The 13,980-nt window shown below is 39.7% G+C and overlaps 1 protein-coding gene across 2 annotated transcripts in view; it reads right to left on the bottom strand.

Moving 5' to 3' along the window:
- The window catches only part of LOC105929548 (glutamate receptor ionotropic, kainate 2), a 98,907-nt gene that overhangs the window by 25,326 nt on the left and 59,601 nt on the right, over nt 1–13,980 (bottom strand). For both annotated transcript variants that reach the window (XM_012867386.3, XM_012867387.3), the window contains exons 7-11: nt 5,947–6,090; nt 5,032–5,139; nt 4,774–4,887; nt 4,465–4,671; nt 1,600–1,823 (exon numbers count right to left, since the gene is read on the bottom strand). In XM_012867386.3, coding sequence (XP_012722840.1) covers nt 1,600–1,823; nt 4,465–4,671; nt 4,774–4,887; nt 5,032–5,139; nt 5,947–6,090 — 797 coding nt within the window. The remainder of the gene's footprint in view (nt 1–1,599; nt 1,824–4,464; nt 4,672–4,773; nt 4,888–5,031; nt 5,140–5,946; nt 6,091–13,980) is intronic.

Below are 13,980 nucleotides of genomic sequence, written 5' to 3'. Positions count from 1 at the left end.
TCCATACGACCTATGCCTGTGGCTGGCCTGTATTCCTGCAGAGCAGCATCATGCACACCAATCAGAAAAGGGGTGGGGGTGGAACAGGCAGACGTAAGGTCACCTCCTCAGAATTAGCTCATGGGACATGTTGAATCGCAAGCAGAATTTTAAAAGAAATGTTCTCCATCTTTTTTTTTCCTCTCTTTTAACCTGTCCTAACAATCTTAGCACAAAACACACTCCCTCCATTACCTTCTTGTTGGATTCAATTTCTCATTCTGGGTTTATAGATTTGTTGTCTTGCCCATCTCGGGCTAAGTGTAAACGGTGTCTTGTTGGGGGGTATTAAAAATTGAAGGCGCCTAAAACCCGCTGCGAAGGTGTCCAAGAAGCACTTACAAATTTGCAACAACCAGTAATTCATGTAAACATGTAATAATGCAATTTAAGCCACCCATTCTTCGGGAGAAGAGGTCACTTCTTGGAAATGCGTGTTTGTGATCTGAGAAAATACTGTTTATTTTGTAAGTAATGGTGAGATCAATCAGTGCCAAACGGAGCTGGAAGAAACCACTGATTGAAATGCGTTTATTTTTGATTTTTTCTATTTTCTATTTTAGAGCTCTGAAATGAGATAGCGTATTCAGTCAAGAAAAAAATGTGCGAGTGAATTGAGTCATAGACTCTATTCCCTGCTGAGATTGAGGTGTTTAGTGTTTTATTGTGCAAAACTGAGACTTCATAAGCTCACTCCACTCACTCTATTTGCAGGGGATTAAAGAAAATAATATACCCTGCTTTTGGGGGGATTGTTTAATCAATCTGGCAGCTCTGCAATCAATACTACAATTATGAGAAAACCAAGTCAGCGAACTGTAGAGAACCTTGTATTTCAGGTTTGACTGCATATTTTTAGGCTCGTGGAAATGACCAGGTCTATTTGCATGATTGATGTGGTACACAATAAATATAATGCATAGCGTAAGCACACAAAAGGAGGCTGTAATTTAATAAAACAACAAAGGGTCTGTTTTATTTGAACCAGAGTCAATTTAACAGTAATTTAATGCTAATTACTTACCCTGACCCACTACAGAAACAAATGCTGATAATTTGCATATTCTGAACTAACTTAGGTGACAGTTGCTGCTTTCCTCTCGTGTGATCATTTTGCCGGTAACATTTGCTGAGATGTGCATTAAACCCTAACTCCTAGGAATGAAAGGAGAGGAGCCCTGGGGTTAACACACATCCCACTGCATCAGCCATGCATCGGGTATTTGAGGGGGAGAGTTTCATCAAGATAGAGTGATAACCGTACACCTCACTTTTCTTGCACTTCAGACGTGGCAGCTGGTTTTACGGTTCCAGTGTTTGTGGAAAGCTGCCTTGTATAACACAAGCTCTATCCTGAGACCACGCTAGTGTAGGTTTTAGTTTATTTAAGGAGAATAATTTGTCCTGAGGCATTGTTGTTTATAACCATAGATCAAAGAGGCCGTTTTGCTGTTCAGGATGAAGTAACAATATGTCGGGAAAAACAAAACAAAACAGCCAGACTGCTTGACTGGAAGAAAATAGGTGGAAGGGATGAAATCAGAGGGGTTGACATGTTACCTGGCTATGACAAACAGCACACAACTGACACCCAAGCAAGCCAGCAGAATATACATCCAGATATCCGGTGAGAGCGGGTTGAGGAACGAGAAGACGCCAGGATTGGTGCCGTTTGGCTTGCGGTACAGGATACTTATCCCCAGAGTCATGAAGGGCTTTGAGAAGTCGATGACCTTCTCCCTGGCGTAGGTGATGGCCAGAGGAGCAACAGCAAGGTCCGCTTTCTGCAATCAGATAATGGAGTTAACTTTGAGAGGGAAATAATAATAATGATATTAATGAAAAAAAATAAAGAATACACATTTCATTTATGGGGGATACAATTGAATTCAAAATATAATTAAAATTAGAGAATGCAGTTGAGATCACAGGAAGTATGCTAGTTTATATATATATATATATATATATATATATATATATATATATATATATATATATATAATTACTAACCATAATCTAATAACTAACAATCACACAGCTGATCAGCCAGCCAAAACCTTTGCCAGCCAACCAACCAGTCAGCTGACAGGCAAACATTCAAACAGCAGACCGGTCAGTCAACCATCAACCCAATGGACAACCTCACGCCAGAGCAATCAACCAAGCAATCAAACACACAGACCGATAGACCAAACAATTGGTAATTCAACAGACAAGCAATAAACTAAGCAACTCCATGAATCCCTATCCAAGCAACCCGACCAACCACATATGTTGGTCGGGTCGTATAATTAGGCAATTTACAACTGGTTTCCATCATTTAGGCCTGTCAAATTGCAATGAAGATTCAAAGAACCTATGAAGGAAAAAAGACTGGCAATGCCAGCACTTTAGGTAAACAGAGATTTTCTGGAAATTACATGTAATACATCTAATCCTTCTTATGTTGCGCCAAAGGTGAGTCACAGAGGGAACAGTCTTTGCTGTAGATTATTCTGTGACAAATTAACCTTGTGTCCCCTCTGAACATAACATTAGACCCTTGGGCTGCTGTTAAGCACTTGCGCCTGAGTATTTTTACATAATCCCTTTTAGAATTATTTAATTTCGTACAGCAGCTGTGTGTAACCTATTTAGTTTGAATTCCTACTCAAGACTTTCTCTGATGTCATTGGCACTGATTTCTTCTCCTCGTGGCTATCAATGCTCAGGCAATAAATAGAAAATCAGCTTGTATTTTGTACAAGCTTTCACTAAACTTTTTCTCCTTTTATAAAGACCATTTGCCATATTCTGGGTCTCCTAGTTCAAAGATTAGTCCAACTGATTGTAATAAATACAACTTTTGATGTGTTTGATTCAAACACAGCAGATTTAGCCATATAAGATGTTTTATCTTGACTTTGTTTATAATTAGGATTAAGGTTAAGATTTTATTAAATGCATTGTTTTTGCTTAAGAACATCAAAGGCCAGATGTAAATACTCCAAGGGCTGATTCTGCCTGTTGTATGTTGTTAATAAATACATGTATAATGTTATAGACTTAAATAATTGACATCCTAAATACATAGTCACCAGCCATTGTGTTTGGTATACCTGTTTGATTAACAAATTAATCAATTAAATTACAACAACTCCATTTAGGTATCTGAATGAGGTGAAGATGACCTGCTGAAGCTCAAACAGAGTATCAGAATGGGAAATAAATGGAAATTAAGGGACATTGTGTGACTTTGAATGCAATATGGGTGTTGGTGTAGGAACAGCTGGATTTCAATGTACAGCCATCTATCCTACTTGCAGAGTGCTTTGCAAAAAAGAGAAAATATTCAGTAAGTGGGAGTTGTGTTGTCAAAAACAGCCTTTTTTGATGTGATATGTGAGAAGATGATGGCAGACTGGTTTGAGATTATATAAAGACAACAATGGCTTGAATATCACATGTTGAACCTTGAAGCACCGGACGCTGCTGTATCATCTGTTCTGTATCATCTGTACAGAACAGTACAGAACAGTAAACTGAGGCTACAGTACCCATAGGCACACCAAAATTGGACAATAGGAGATTGGAAAATGCTGTCTGGTCTGATGATTCTTGATTTCATGATTCAAATGGCAGGAGTGGTTATTATGGTGGTATAATGATGTGGGGGTTACTTTCTGTACATTTTGGCCCCCTGAATACCAGCTTAATACTGTTTAAACTCCACAGTCTACATGAGTAATATCACTGTGACCATGGCCAAGCCTTTCGTACCACAGTGTAAACCTTTTGTCATAGCCGGTTCCACCAGGATAAAGTTTCATCTCACAACGTTTGAATTCCTCAACATGATAGTATCCCTGTACTCCAATGATCTCCACAGTCAACAGATCTCAATCAAATAGAGCCCCTTTTGGGATGTGGTGGATCGGGAAGTTGCGTCACTGATGCGCAGCGGACAAATCTGTTGCACCGTGGGATGCCGTCATGCCGATGTGGACCAAAATCTCTTAAGAAAGGTTTGTAAATCTTGCAGAATCTATGCAATGAAGTACTGAGGTAGTTCTGTAGGCAAAACATGCATCAGCATGGTTTTCCTAATAAAGTGTCTGGTGAATGTAAATTAGGAGCAATATAAGCTGAGACTTAAGAAAAAGCTAATTTCACAACCCTGTGGGTTTTAAAGAGCTCTGGTAACATCTACATGTGCAATTTTTTGGTCTTTGATTACAGTTGTTCGGGGCACACATGGAAAGCACGTAAAAAGTAAGAGTGAAGTGCAATCTTATTTTAAAGACGTACTGTGTTTTCAAATGAAACCCTTTTATAAAAGATGTGTTCCAGCCAGAAGGGGGGAGGGGGTGGGGGACAACAACAAGAGATCCCAGTGTGTGGCGTAAATACACACTATGGACATTACCCTGACGAATATCGACTCACATGGTCCATGAGCTCCCGCACCATGCCATTCCACTGGCCCGCGCCCTCGTCCAGTGCGCCATACTTCCCATCTTCCACTAATCGCACCTCATAGCGAAACCCCAGAATACCAGAGAGTTCCCTCAGCAGGTCGATGCAGTACCCCTCAAAGCGGTCGTTCCCGTACAGAGGCTTGTCCGACTTCTTGAACATCACATATGGCTCCTCCTGTCAAGGAAACACACTCTGGTATGAAAATCAGAGTGTCTTGCAACTGTAGTATCTCCATACTGTAAGTGTGTAGAGCTTGTGTGCTTTTTACTCATCTACCAGAATAGTGGATACACGCAAGGATTTGTTTGCCAAGGAGTCGGTGATGTTAGATGTCTTGCTTTTGTGAGTCTCTGTCATATTTAGACCGCTGGGGGGATCCCACGTTCCAATCTGTTGAAACCGTTTAGTGTCAAGTTCACATCACCTTTTGTGACTTCAGAGCAGCGACAGCGACATTTTGTTGTTCAAAAAAGCTTTGTATAGCATTTAGCCAAAAAACAAAACAAAACAAAACAGTACCAATTAAGGACACACCTTTTCCAGCCCTTCTTCCTTCAGGCTGATGACATCTAAATCGAAATCTGTTCTCAGCCCATTGGTCTTGTTGAAGAGAACACGTCCCGTCAAGCCATCCCAATGAGCCTGAAAGCAGAAATATACTGAAATCCCATGGCTTCATTATAGTTTTTCCGAAGGAAATCCAACCTTTCTAAACGTAACATTTTCTCTACCAATTTTTAATTCCACCCGGCTCTCCCTTCACCTTCTGTCTATGCAACATAACAAGAAACAATAAAGCAGCGAGAACAGAGACAGATTTGACAGGTAAGAGTTCATTATGCATGTGGTTCATTGGGCTTGAAGTTTAACATCAAAGCTGTTTGGAGGAACAGACGGGCGTTGAGAGCAACGGCAGCAGCAGAATGAGGTGTTTGTGTGTGTGTGTGTGTTGGAGTTGGGGGTGGGGGTGGGGGAATGGGGGGGTCCAGCTACAACAATGGCTCTTCATGAAATTACCTGCAATGATACCATCCACAGAATGAAAGCTTTGGAGAACAAAGCAAATGGCTGACCCTGACTGGAGTTAAGGAGACAGCAAGGCTTTGATAAAAACACAGGACGAGATAAGCACAGGGAAAATGTAGGGGGAAAGAGAATGAAACATCCCTAAAATAATTGTAGTTATTGTGAGAAAAAGCTGTGTTTTCTTTGGATCCTATTTTCAAAAGCATCGCTGAGAATGTCAAGGTTGGGAAATGTTTGAGATGTTTACGTCCGTCAGATTACGATGATCACCGCTAGGGACAACAAAGACAAAATGCTTTCTATGGAAAACAACGTTGAAATTGTTCAGTGAGAGAACAACGTCGCACAAAGGAAATTCTGTGAAACATGCAATGAAGGGAGAGCTGCAGAGGTTAGCCCGTCTGAAGGTGATGGCCATTTTACCTCTTTGATAAGGTTTATGAAACGGCCTCCAAAGCGCCACGGCTTGTGGCGATTACACTGCAGAGAGCTGACGGTGATTTGCTGTGACTGCTGCACCGCCACAGCCACCACATGAACGGCGTCGTACATCAGAGCGGCGTCCGTCTGCAAACAAGAAGGTAATATTATCAGACATTTTTACAAGACCTGTTGACACGTCCGTCTCCATGACCTTCCTTCTCTCCGTTTTATCACCTGCAGATGGAACATGGGAAACTATTTAAAGTCTTCCTTGTCTCTCTTTACTTGTGGAGAACTTAAATCAGAATTATCACCAGCAGTAAATGCCCTGAACAAATGGCACTGTGTCTTAGCCGGTTAGTAAAAATATCCGACCAGTGTCTGAGGCAATCAGAAACCTCTGCCAGGCAGAGGCTTTCAGTGGTAGGCTGGCCTGTCAGTGTAAAGACTAATGGGGCCTGATGGGTGTGCCCATTTTCCCAGAGAAAACTGCCACCAGTGGAGACCAGACAGGCTCACTCAACATACAGGTACAGAAAACGAAAAATGACTAGGACACACATTGTATTGCATGACTAAATTGCTTGATGCAGTGCTGTGTCTCTTATCAAAAATGTTCACTTTATGTCACGCTACAACCAGAAAATGTATATATATCACTGTCATTTTTGCAATAGAACAACACAAAAAATACACAACTGTGGAGTGGAAGGAAATGGATAGATGTTTTTTTATGAATAAAAAATAGCTGTTACTTCGTCTTTTCACTCCCTTTGAATTACATTTTTTTTTTTAAAGCTGCAGGTCTTTTGATAAAAGGAAATGTCCTTATCAGGTTTGCACATCTAAATGACAGTTTTGCCCACTGTCTTCTCCATCTCAATTAGATTGACTGGATTGCGGCTATCTGTCAATGTCAATTTTTAGTTCTTTGCAAAAAATTATAAAATTTCTTTGTGAACTTTGAATGGGCCATTCTAACACACGAGTATGCATAGATCTAAACCGGTCTGTTATACCATTGATTGTATGTTTAAGCTTGTTGACCTTCTGCAGGCCTCTTGGAGGATTGCCCTGTGTTTAGCCCCATCAATATTCCCATCAAAAGAACAATCGCTTCCCTGCCACATGATGCAGCCAACCACCAAGTATCCCTTGGGTGGATGATGTGTTCAGGGTGATACATTTTAAGTTTTCAGCTACAGATTATGGTTTTCATTTAGGTCAAAAAGTTTAGTTTTGGCGTTTTTTAACTAGAGAATCTTTTTTGGTGGCATACCATGAGCAGGCCATTTATGGCTTTCTCCAGTGTTACCAAGAGACTCTTGGCTGCTGTTCTGTTTAATGCTCTACTGGCCAGGCTATTAAGTTTAGGTGGATGGTTGTGTCTCCGTTGTACTGCTGTTGAGCCATACTTTCTCCATGAGTGCTCCATGAGATCTTTTATAACGTAACCCTGCTTTAAACTTTCCACAACTTTATTCTTGATTTGTCTGGTGTGTTAAATTGGTCTTTGTGATCATGTTTTTCACCTCTGAGTAACAGCTTGATTTACAGCACTGCTTATCAAGAAGTGGGACGTGCCCCCTAAGTGGGGGCGTGAAGGTATTATTTGTCCAGAAGACACAGGCCTTATAAATCCTTCTAAATGTGACAACAGCACCTCCTGCGGTTTGGACTGTACCTGCGGTCAGTAGTATGATGAATATGATTCATAAATGGCTTAAAAAGTACAAAATTTAATGTAACTGAAGTTTGTCTTTAATATTACTGGCTTGATATTATTTTTGCCATATGAGGTTCATAGATAGTTAAAAGTTGACTGCAGATATGAGTCGGGCTAAAAGCCATTTATATTATTAATAATATACTATATAGTTAAAAAAGTGTGACAATGTTGAATCATTTTAGTTTGTAGAAACCATTTTATATGTTATAAATGAACCCATAGATATTTTAAAAGGGATCATGGGTAATCTTCAGGACGACTGCTTTAATGCATTAAAACAAAATACGCTAAAAGTTTAATTTTTGACCCATTATGTTGGGATGGGGGGTGAACATTTATCCTTCTTCAAATAGGGCGCAATGGAAAAGAAGATGAACCACTGATTTTTAATGAGATTATATTAAACCCAAGTGGACTGTATTTACTAATTAGGTGACTTCTAAACACCTTTAGTTAAACCAGATTTTCTTTAGGGGAATCTGATTAACAGGGGACTGAATCCACATGCATTCACATCCACAGCTTTCAAATGTTTATTTGTGACAACTTTTTGATCCACTTCACGTTCATGCACTATTTTTGTTCTCATCGTCATATAAGACGCCAATAAAGCGCATGGATGCTTGTGATTGTAACATGACTTGGCCACCATAGCCTCTTGCACAACTCTGGAAATAAGTCATAAAAGCTGTAGCTTGCCAAGCCTGAAGTCCTTACTCTGGCATGCTGGGATTTCTTTACACTGCTCCAGCTGCCACACACATGAATTCGCTGCGTGCGCTCTGTCCACTCAGTTTGAGACACTCCACATTTACTCTGGTCAGGTCAGCTCAGGTCGTTTTTTTTTACATGGTCCCACGCAGGCTCAAATACTCTGTACGGATCACATTTGACAATTCCCTGATGACTAACTTGCAAGGTAATATAAAAAAAATAATAAAAAATCCCTCTAAGGACAACAACTAATGTGTATTTTTAGCTGTAAGAGATGGTGTGCAGGGTTGCAGCTCATCTCATTTTGGTTTCCTGTGGTAACTATTTTATACACGAAGCAGGGAAGGAATATAGAAAGGGCTCCAGCAGGATAAAATTACACTGTACTCACAGTTTATTCAAGCCTTAATAATGGTAACAGGGAAATCACAGAAATTAGTCTTGCACCCCACAGCATGAGATAATGATAATTTGATTACATTTTTGGATAGGAAAGAAGAAGATAAATTTCTCCAATTTTTTTCCCCCTCTGCTTTTAGAGATGGTGGCTGCTGATGTAAAAAGCGGCAGAGAATGGGAAACAGCGCTGCACTCTTTAATCCCCTCTGCTTTCCAGGGAAAGTAAAGGGCTGAGGCCATATCTGCTTCCTCCTAGAACCAGCGTGCAATGTGTCAGTGTGGCGATCATGACAAAAGCTGATTATGAAAACCGTCTGTCATTCCAATGCTCTATTTATTGGATTGAGGGAAGCTTAACACAGTCACCAAGCAAGATTTTCTGGACTAATAGGGAAGTTTGTTATGCATTTATCTTTTTTATTCTTTTTATTATTATTTAAAGACAAGTTGGTGGATTAAATTCTTTGTGTGAGTGTGTGTGTCCACCCAGCTAAAATTCTGAAAAGATAACAAGAACAGTTAATATTGACAGGCTATTAGAAAAATACACTTTTCACCATCAGTTTATTTATTTTACAGACTTAATTAATTTAGCTAATTATTTTACCATTCTAAGTAAGCTTTCATTAGCCAATCTTGATTTCTCCTTCCAGAAAAAAAAAAATCTGTTTAAATGTTCTTTCGTCTACTGTCAACTGTATGACCTGAATTTTCAGTTAATCAGCCTGGCGCTAAATTTATCCAGATGGAGAAAGAAAAAAAAAAACACTTCTGGGAATAAATATCTGACAGCTTGTTTGACTGAAAAACAGATACAGTCTAAAAGTTCCTCCCGGAAGTTTATATTTAGTTTACTTTTGATTCTGAAATATGCCTGAGTCTGAAATCCAGCTGGATCGCTTTAAGCGCAGCCTTGATATGTGACAGCAGGCTGACAATTCATTTTATGAAAGCTTAACAGACCAACTTTAACTTCTTCTTCGCCGTTTTTTTGTTTGTTTGTTTGTTTGTTTGTGAATCTCCACGAAGTGCTTTACTGTTCAAATGGGTCTCGATATGACAAAACCAGGAAAATAAATGACTTTGATTTTTATTCCTTTGTTATGAAAATAGGTCATTATTTGTGTTCCTATTACAATACTTTCAAGGTTTATGTACCAATGTGTGCTCAGAGGACAGTTTTGACACATGTGATGTATACTCTATGCTTTAAGATCTTTCATTCTACAAAAATACCAGTTGAGACCAGCTATGAGTGCAGAATTGAAGCAAAGCAATGAGCCACAAAAATAAAATCACCGTGGTATGAGGTGCAAAACACTGATGGTGTTCAGGTACTGTGTCTTCTGTAGGGATAAACCTGGGATGCCACGATACACATACCGTCACGTGCAAATAATAGGAGACCCGGTAAAAGTCTGTGTTCTCTGATATATTTGGACATAAGCGTATACCAGTTGCAATAGTTTGAAACAATTAAAACAATTAAATTAAACAATAAAATGGAGAAAACAACTTTCATATTTTCTGTTAAATATCACATAACAATGCATTTTCTGAGGAACAGTGTTATTTGTTCTTTTTACGAGGATATTTGCATTGTTTAAACCTCAGACTTTTAGTCTTATGTGCTCTCGAATGGTGAAGAGAAAGTAAACACCCTGGTAAGATCAAAAGAGCCCTATGAGCCCTTCCGAAAGAAGATTGTAAGCATTTGAATTTAACCATGAGGGTAAGTAAAATAGTCTACAGCGAAGGAAGTTTACAGTAATTACCAACATCCACAGCTATGGCCATCTGTGTACCTGAAATGCAGACCACAAGAAGCTAAAAAAGTCTCCAAAGATCCTGAGATGTAATCTAGGGACTTACTGCAGGCTCTTCATAGTGCATGCCAGCACTATCACAACCCCCCCCCCCCAGAGGTTTAACTTTCATGTGAGGCATGCAAGAAGGAAACATTTGCTCTCTATAATGATAATGATAATAATGATGATTTCCTTTTATCTGATTATACCTACATGTTATCCTTCTGTCTATATGTCACAGAGAAGGTTTGATGAAATTTTCATCCATGATAAAAAAAAAATTGTGTTCCAATGAATTTGATCATAAGAAGGAGTTAAGGAGTTTGTCCTGCAATTGGCGGGTTGCCGGTTCGATCCCGTGCTCCGACCGTCTCAGTCATTGTGTCCTTGGACAAGACACTTCACCCAAATCGCCTGCTGCCTGTGGTATAGCATAGCTCACCACTGTCAGGGTGTGAATGGATGAATGACTGATTGTAGTGTAAAGCGCTTTGGGTTTTATCCATCTGTGGTCAAGTCCATAGGATAGGTGTTGCCTGCTTTAATGCTTAGTGATGTTTATTTAGTTTAATGTGGGATAAATCCTTTGTGGTGTATTTAACTTACTGGTTTTATGTGCTAAGTTAGATTTTTCTGCAGAGTGGCGTCAGTCTGCTCAGCTGGTGGTTGAAACACATGGGGATTTGTTGCAGTATCATTTGCTATTTGCGATTCAAACTGATAACAAAAGATTTATCCCTATTCTAATAATTTAAACACTGAAGTAACATGCTCGCAAATAGAATGCAAAATATGTTGCCTATGTCCGGTTTATTGATACAAATAGTTACAAGTGAAAATTGGCTGTCTATTTCAGCATGTCTGACAACGTTTCAAGCCTGCAGCAGCCAAACTGGATACCAAACTTGGGGGTGGCTCAGGGATTTCTAAAATCTTGCATCAAAATTTTGAATTCAGTCCGAGTTCTATTTGGATATTTCTCACTTGGAATTTGGAAATCCCAACTCCTGACAACAAACACGCCTTTAGAGTCGCTTAGCTGTTGCAAAGCACACGGCTATATGACGCAAGGGCTTGCCATATTCGCCGCTTGCCGTCAGCTGCTTCCGCCTGAAACCTTTGCGCACTGCTGATTAAAAACAAGCTGGTGAGTGCTCAGCCTACTGCATGCTGTCATTGTGGACACATTTGGAGAGCATCTTCATCATCTCATTTTCTCCTCTCCTGGATGAGGGTGTAGCTAATGTATTCATCCTCTGACAGCATGTACCCCCCAGTGACATCAGTAAAATGCATACATCATTAAACCCCAAATGTATTATCATCATGGCATTATTGAAATTTCCAAAGGCAGCAAGGTTTCTTGATAGTAGCAGTCTGGTCCCCAAATCCATTCAGCAAAGAGCCTAAAGGATGAAATTAGTGTGGTGCATAGACACCCCCACATTAGTCTGCGGAGCGAAAGGATACCGCAAATATGCCATCTCTACTTAAAGGGATAGAGGTGTTATGGAGCTAAGAAGGAAAAGATAGCCAGATTATGCTAGACAAATGTTAAAACTAATTAATTTAACACATATTTTCAGTTTTGTTCTGACAAAACATTGCTTAACACAATTGTGTTCACAAGAGAGCATTGTAGGAAATTTTAGTTGGACTCTGGAAGCATTTTTGTAGAAAATAATAACAATTATGTGTAGAGGATGGTCAAACCAAGCTAAAACAACATATGTAGAAAGTGAGCAGCTGAAACGTTTTTTTTTATCCACATCTCACCGTAAGATTTTTTTAGCTGTATGGAAATGCAGAGTATTACAAGTATTTCCTATCATACTGAAACTCAAAGCACTGTTTGCGAAATTGGTTCAAAATAAAACTCAGCAAACTCATAAGCGGAAACGGAAGGATGGAGGAACTTCAGTTAGGAACTTTGCAAGGAGTCATATCTTTATGAGCACTCTGGAAATGGTTCATAAAGTGCAACAACGACAGTTTGTTAGTAGCAGTGTTAAAATGTTTTATCTGTGCACTGAAAAGGACAGGGTTTTGTTTATGTTCTCATAAAGATTGATCAGATGCATCCTTTTATTTGCAGACAGTATATTGGCTGTTGCAAAGTATAAATACAGATCTGAAAGCATCTGTGTTTGCCAAAATAATCCACTGACTCCACCATGGGCCTCTTTGTTTGACCGATTTAATTCATTCTTTTATTTTCTCCTACGCATTCTGACTTCTCTCTCTCCTAGAAATTGTTCTGTTCCCCATCTTTTAACTGCACGCGGCGGTGATACATCACATTTGAGTGCCGGTTTCCAATTATTTTTAAGGCAAAAATCATTTTTTTCACACTTTGGAGACGAAAATTCTCTCGCAAATCTGTGTTTGCCAGAAACAAAAAGAGGCTTAAATCAAGTTGAAGTGAAGATCAAGGGGGGAAAAAGATGAAATGATGGCTCACCGCTTTGGCAGATTGCATTCAATTTAAAAACAATTCAAGAGCTATCTTGATATTTATTACAGAGCCAAGCAAAGCTCCTCTGGGGCATTTTAAGTGCTTTAAGTGGAATCAATTTTGTACCTTTGGGACACCAAGAAAAGGGAAAAAAACATCTGAAAGAAGACACCAAGAACCTTTGAATCCTTCTCTTCTCTCTACCCCCCCCTCCACACACACACCTTTAGACATCCTCCTTACCAACTGGAATTGCAAAACCTCTGTTGGCCAAGTAGATATCCAGTCCTGAAGTCATTTTCCTTTCTGTAACAACTCACTTTCTCCCCTTCCCTTTATCTCTCTGTTCTTCTTCGCATTTTCTCCCTCTCATAAAGGTAATACGTGAGGAGCATGCAAATGCAAACTCACATGCAAAAACCAATTAGCACGATGTGTATGCACCGTGCCAACTCATGAAAAAACATGATCCCTCCAAGACAAAGTGACAAACCCCCGACTTGCAAGCTTCCCATCGGCATACCTCGTTTGTAGTTGTTGCTTGCTGTTCCCTCATTTAGAACAGGTGAGCCTCTCTCTACTGAAGCAAACTCATATATGCATGTGTATGTGTGTGTGTGTGTTCATACAGATATATTCATTTTTGCTGTTTAAATATTCACACCACCTCTCCATCTGCGGATAAGTCCATAGGATATTGCAGCACCCTGGGAAAAAAAAAATCCCTTTCTCCTCTAACCTCCTCCCAGACAGCTGTCCTCTTCCAGGCTTTCCTCTCAACCATAAATTCTCGAACTACCTGGCTGCTGGTGGGCATTTACTGCTGGCAATAATGTGTAATGGAATTCCACTGTTCATACATATCAAATACATATGATTAATGCTAATGTAATTAGGATGAGGCTATTATTCTCTATGCATCACTGGGC

The sequence above is a fragment of the Fundulus heteroclitus genome, chromosome 15 (genome assembly GCF_011125445.2).
Source record: "Fundulus heteroclitus isolate FHET01 chromosome 15, MU-UCD_Fhet_4.1, whole genome shotgun sequence".
In the NCBI taxonomy this organism is placed as follows: Eukaryota; Metazoa; Chordata; class Actinopteri; order Cyprinodontiformes; family Fundulidae; genus Fundulus; species Fundulus heteroclitus.
This window is presented reverse-complemented; position numbering and strand designations above follow the sequence as displayed.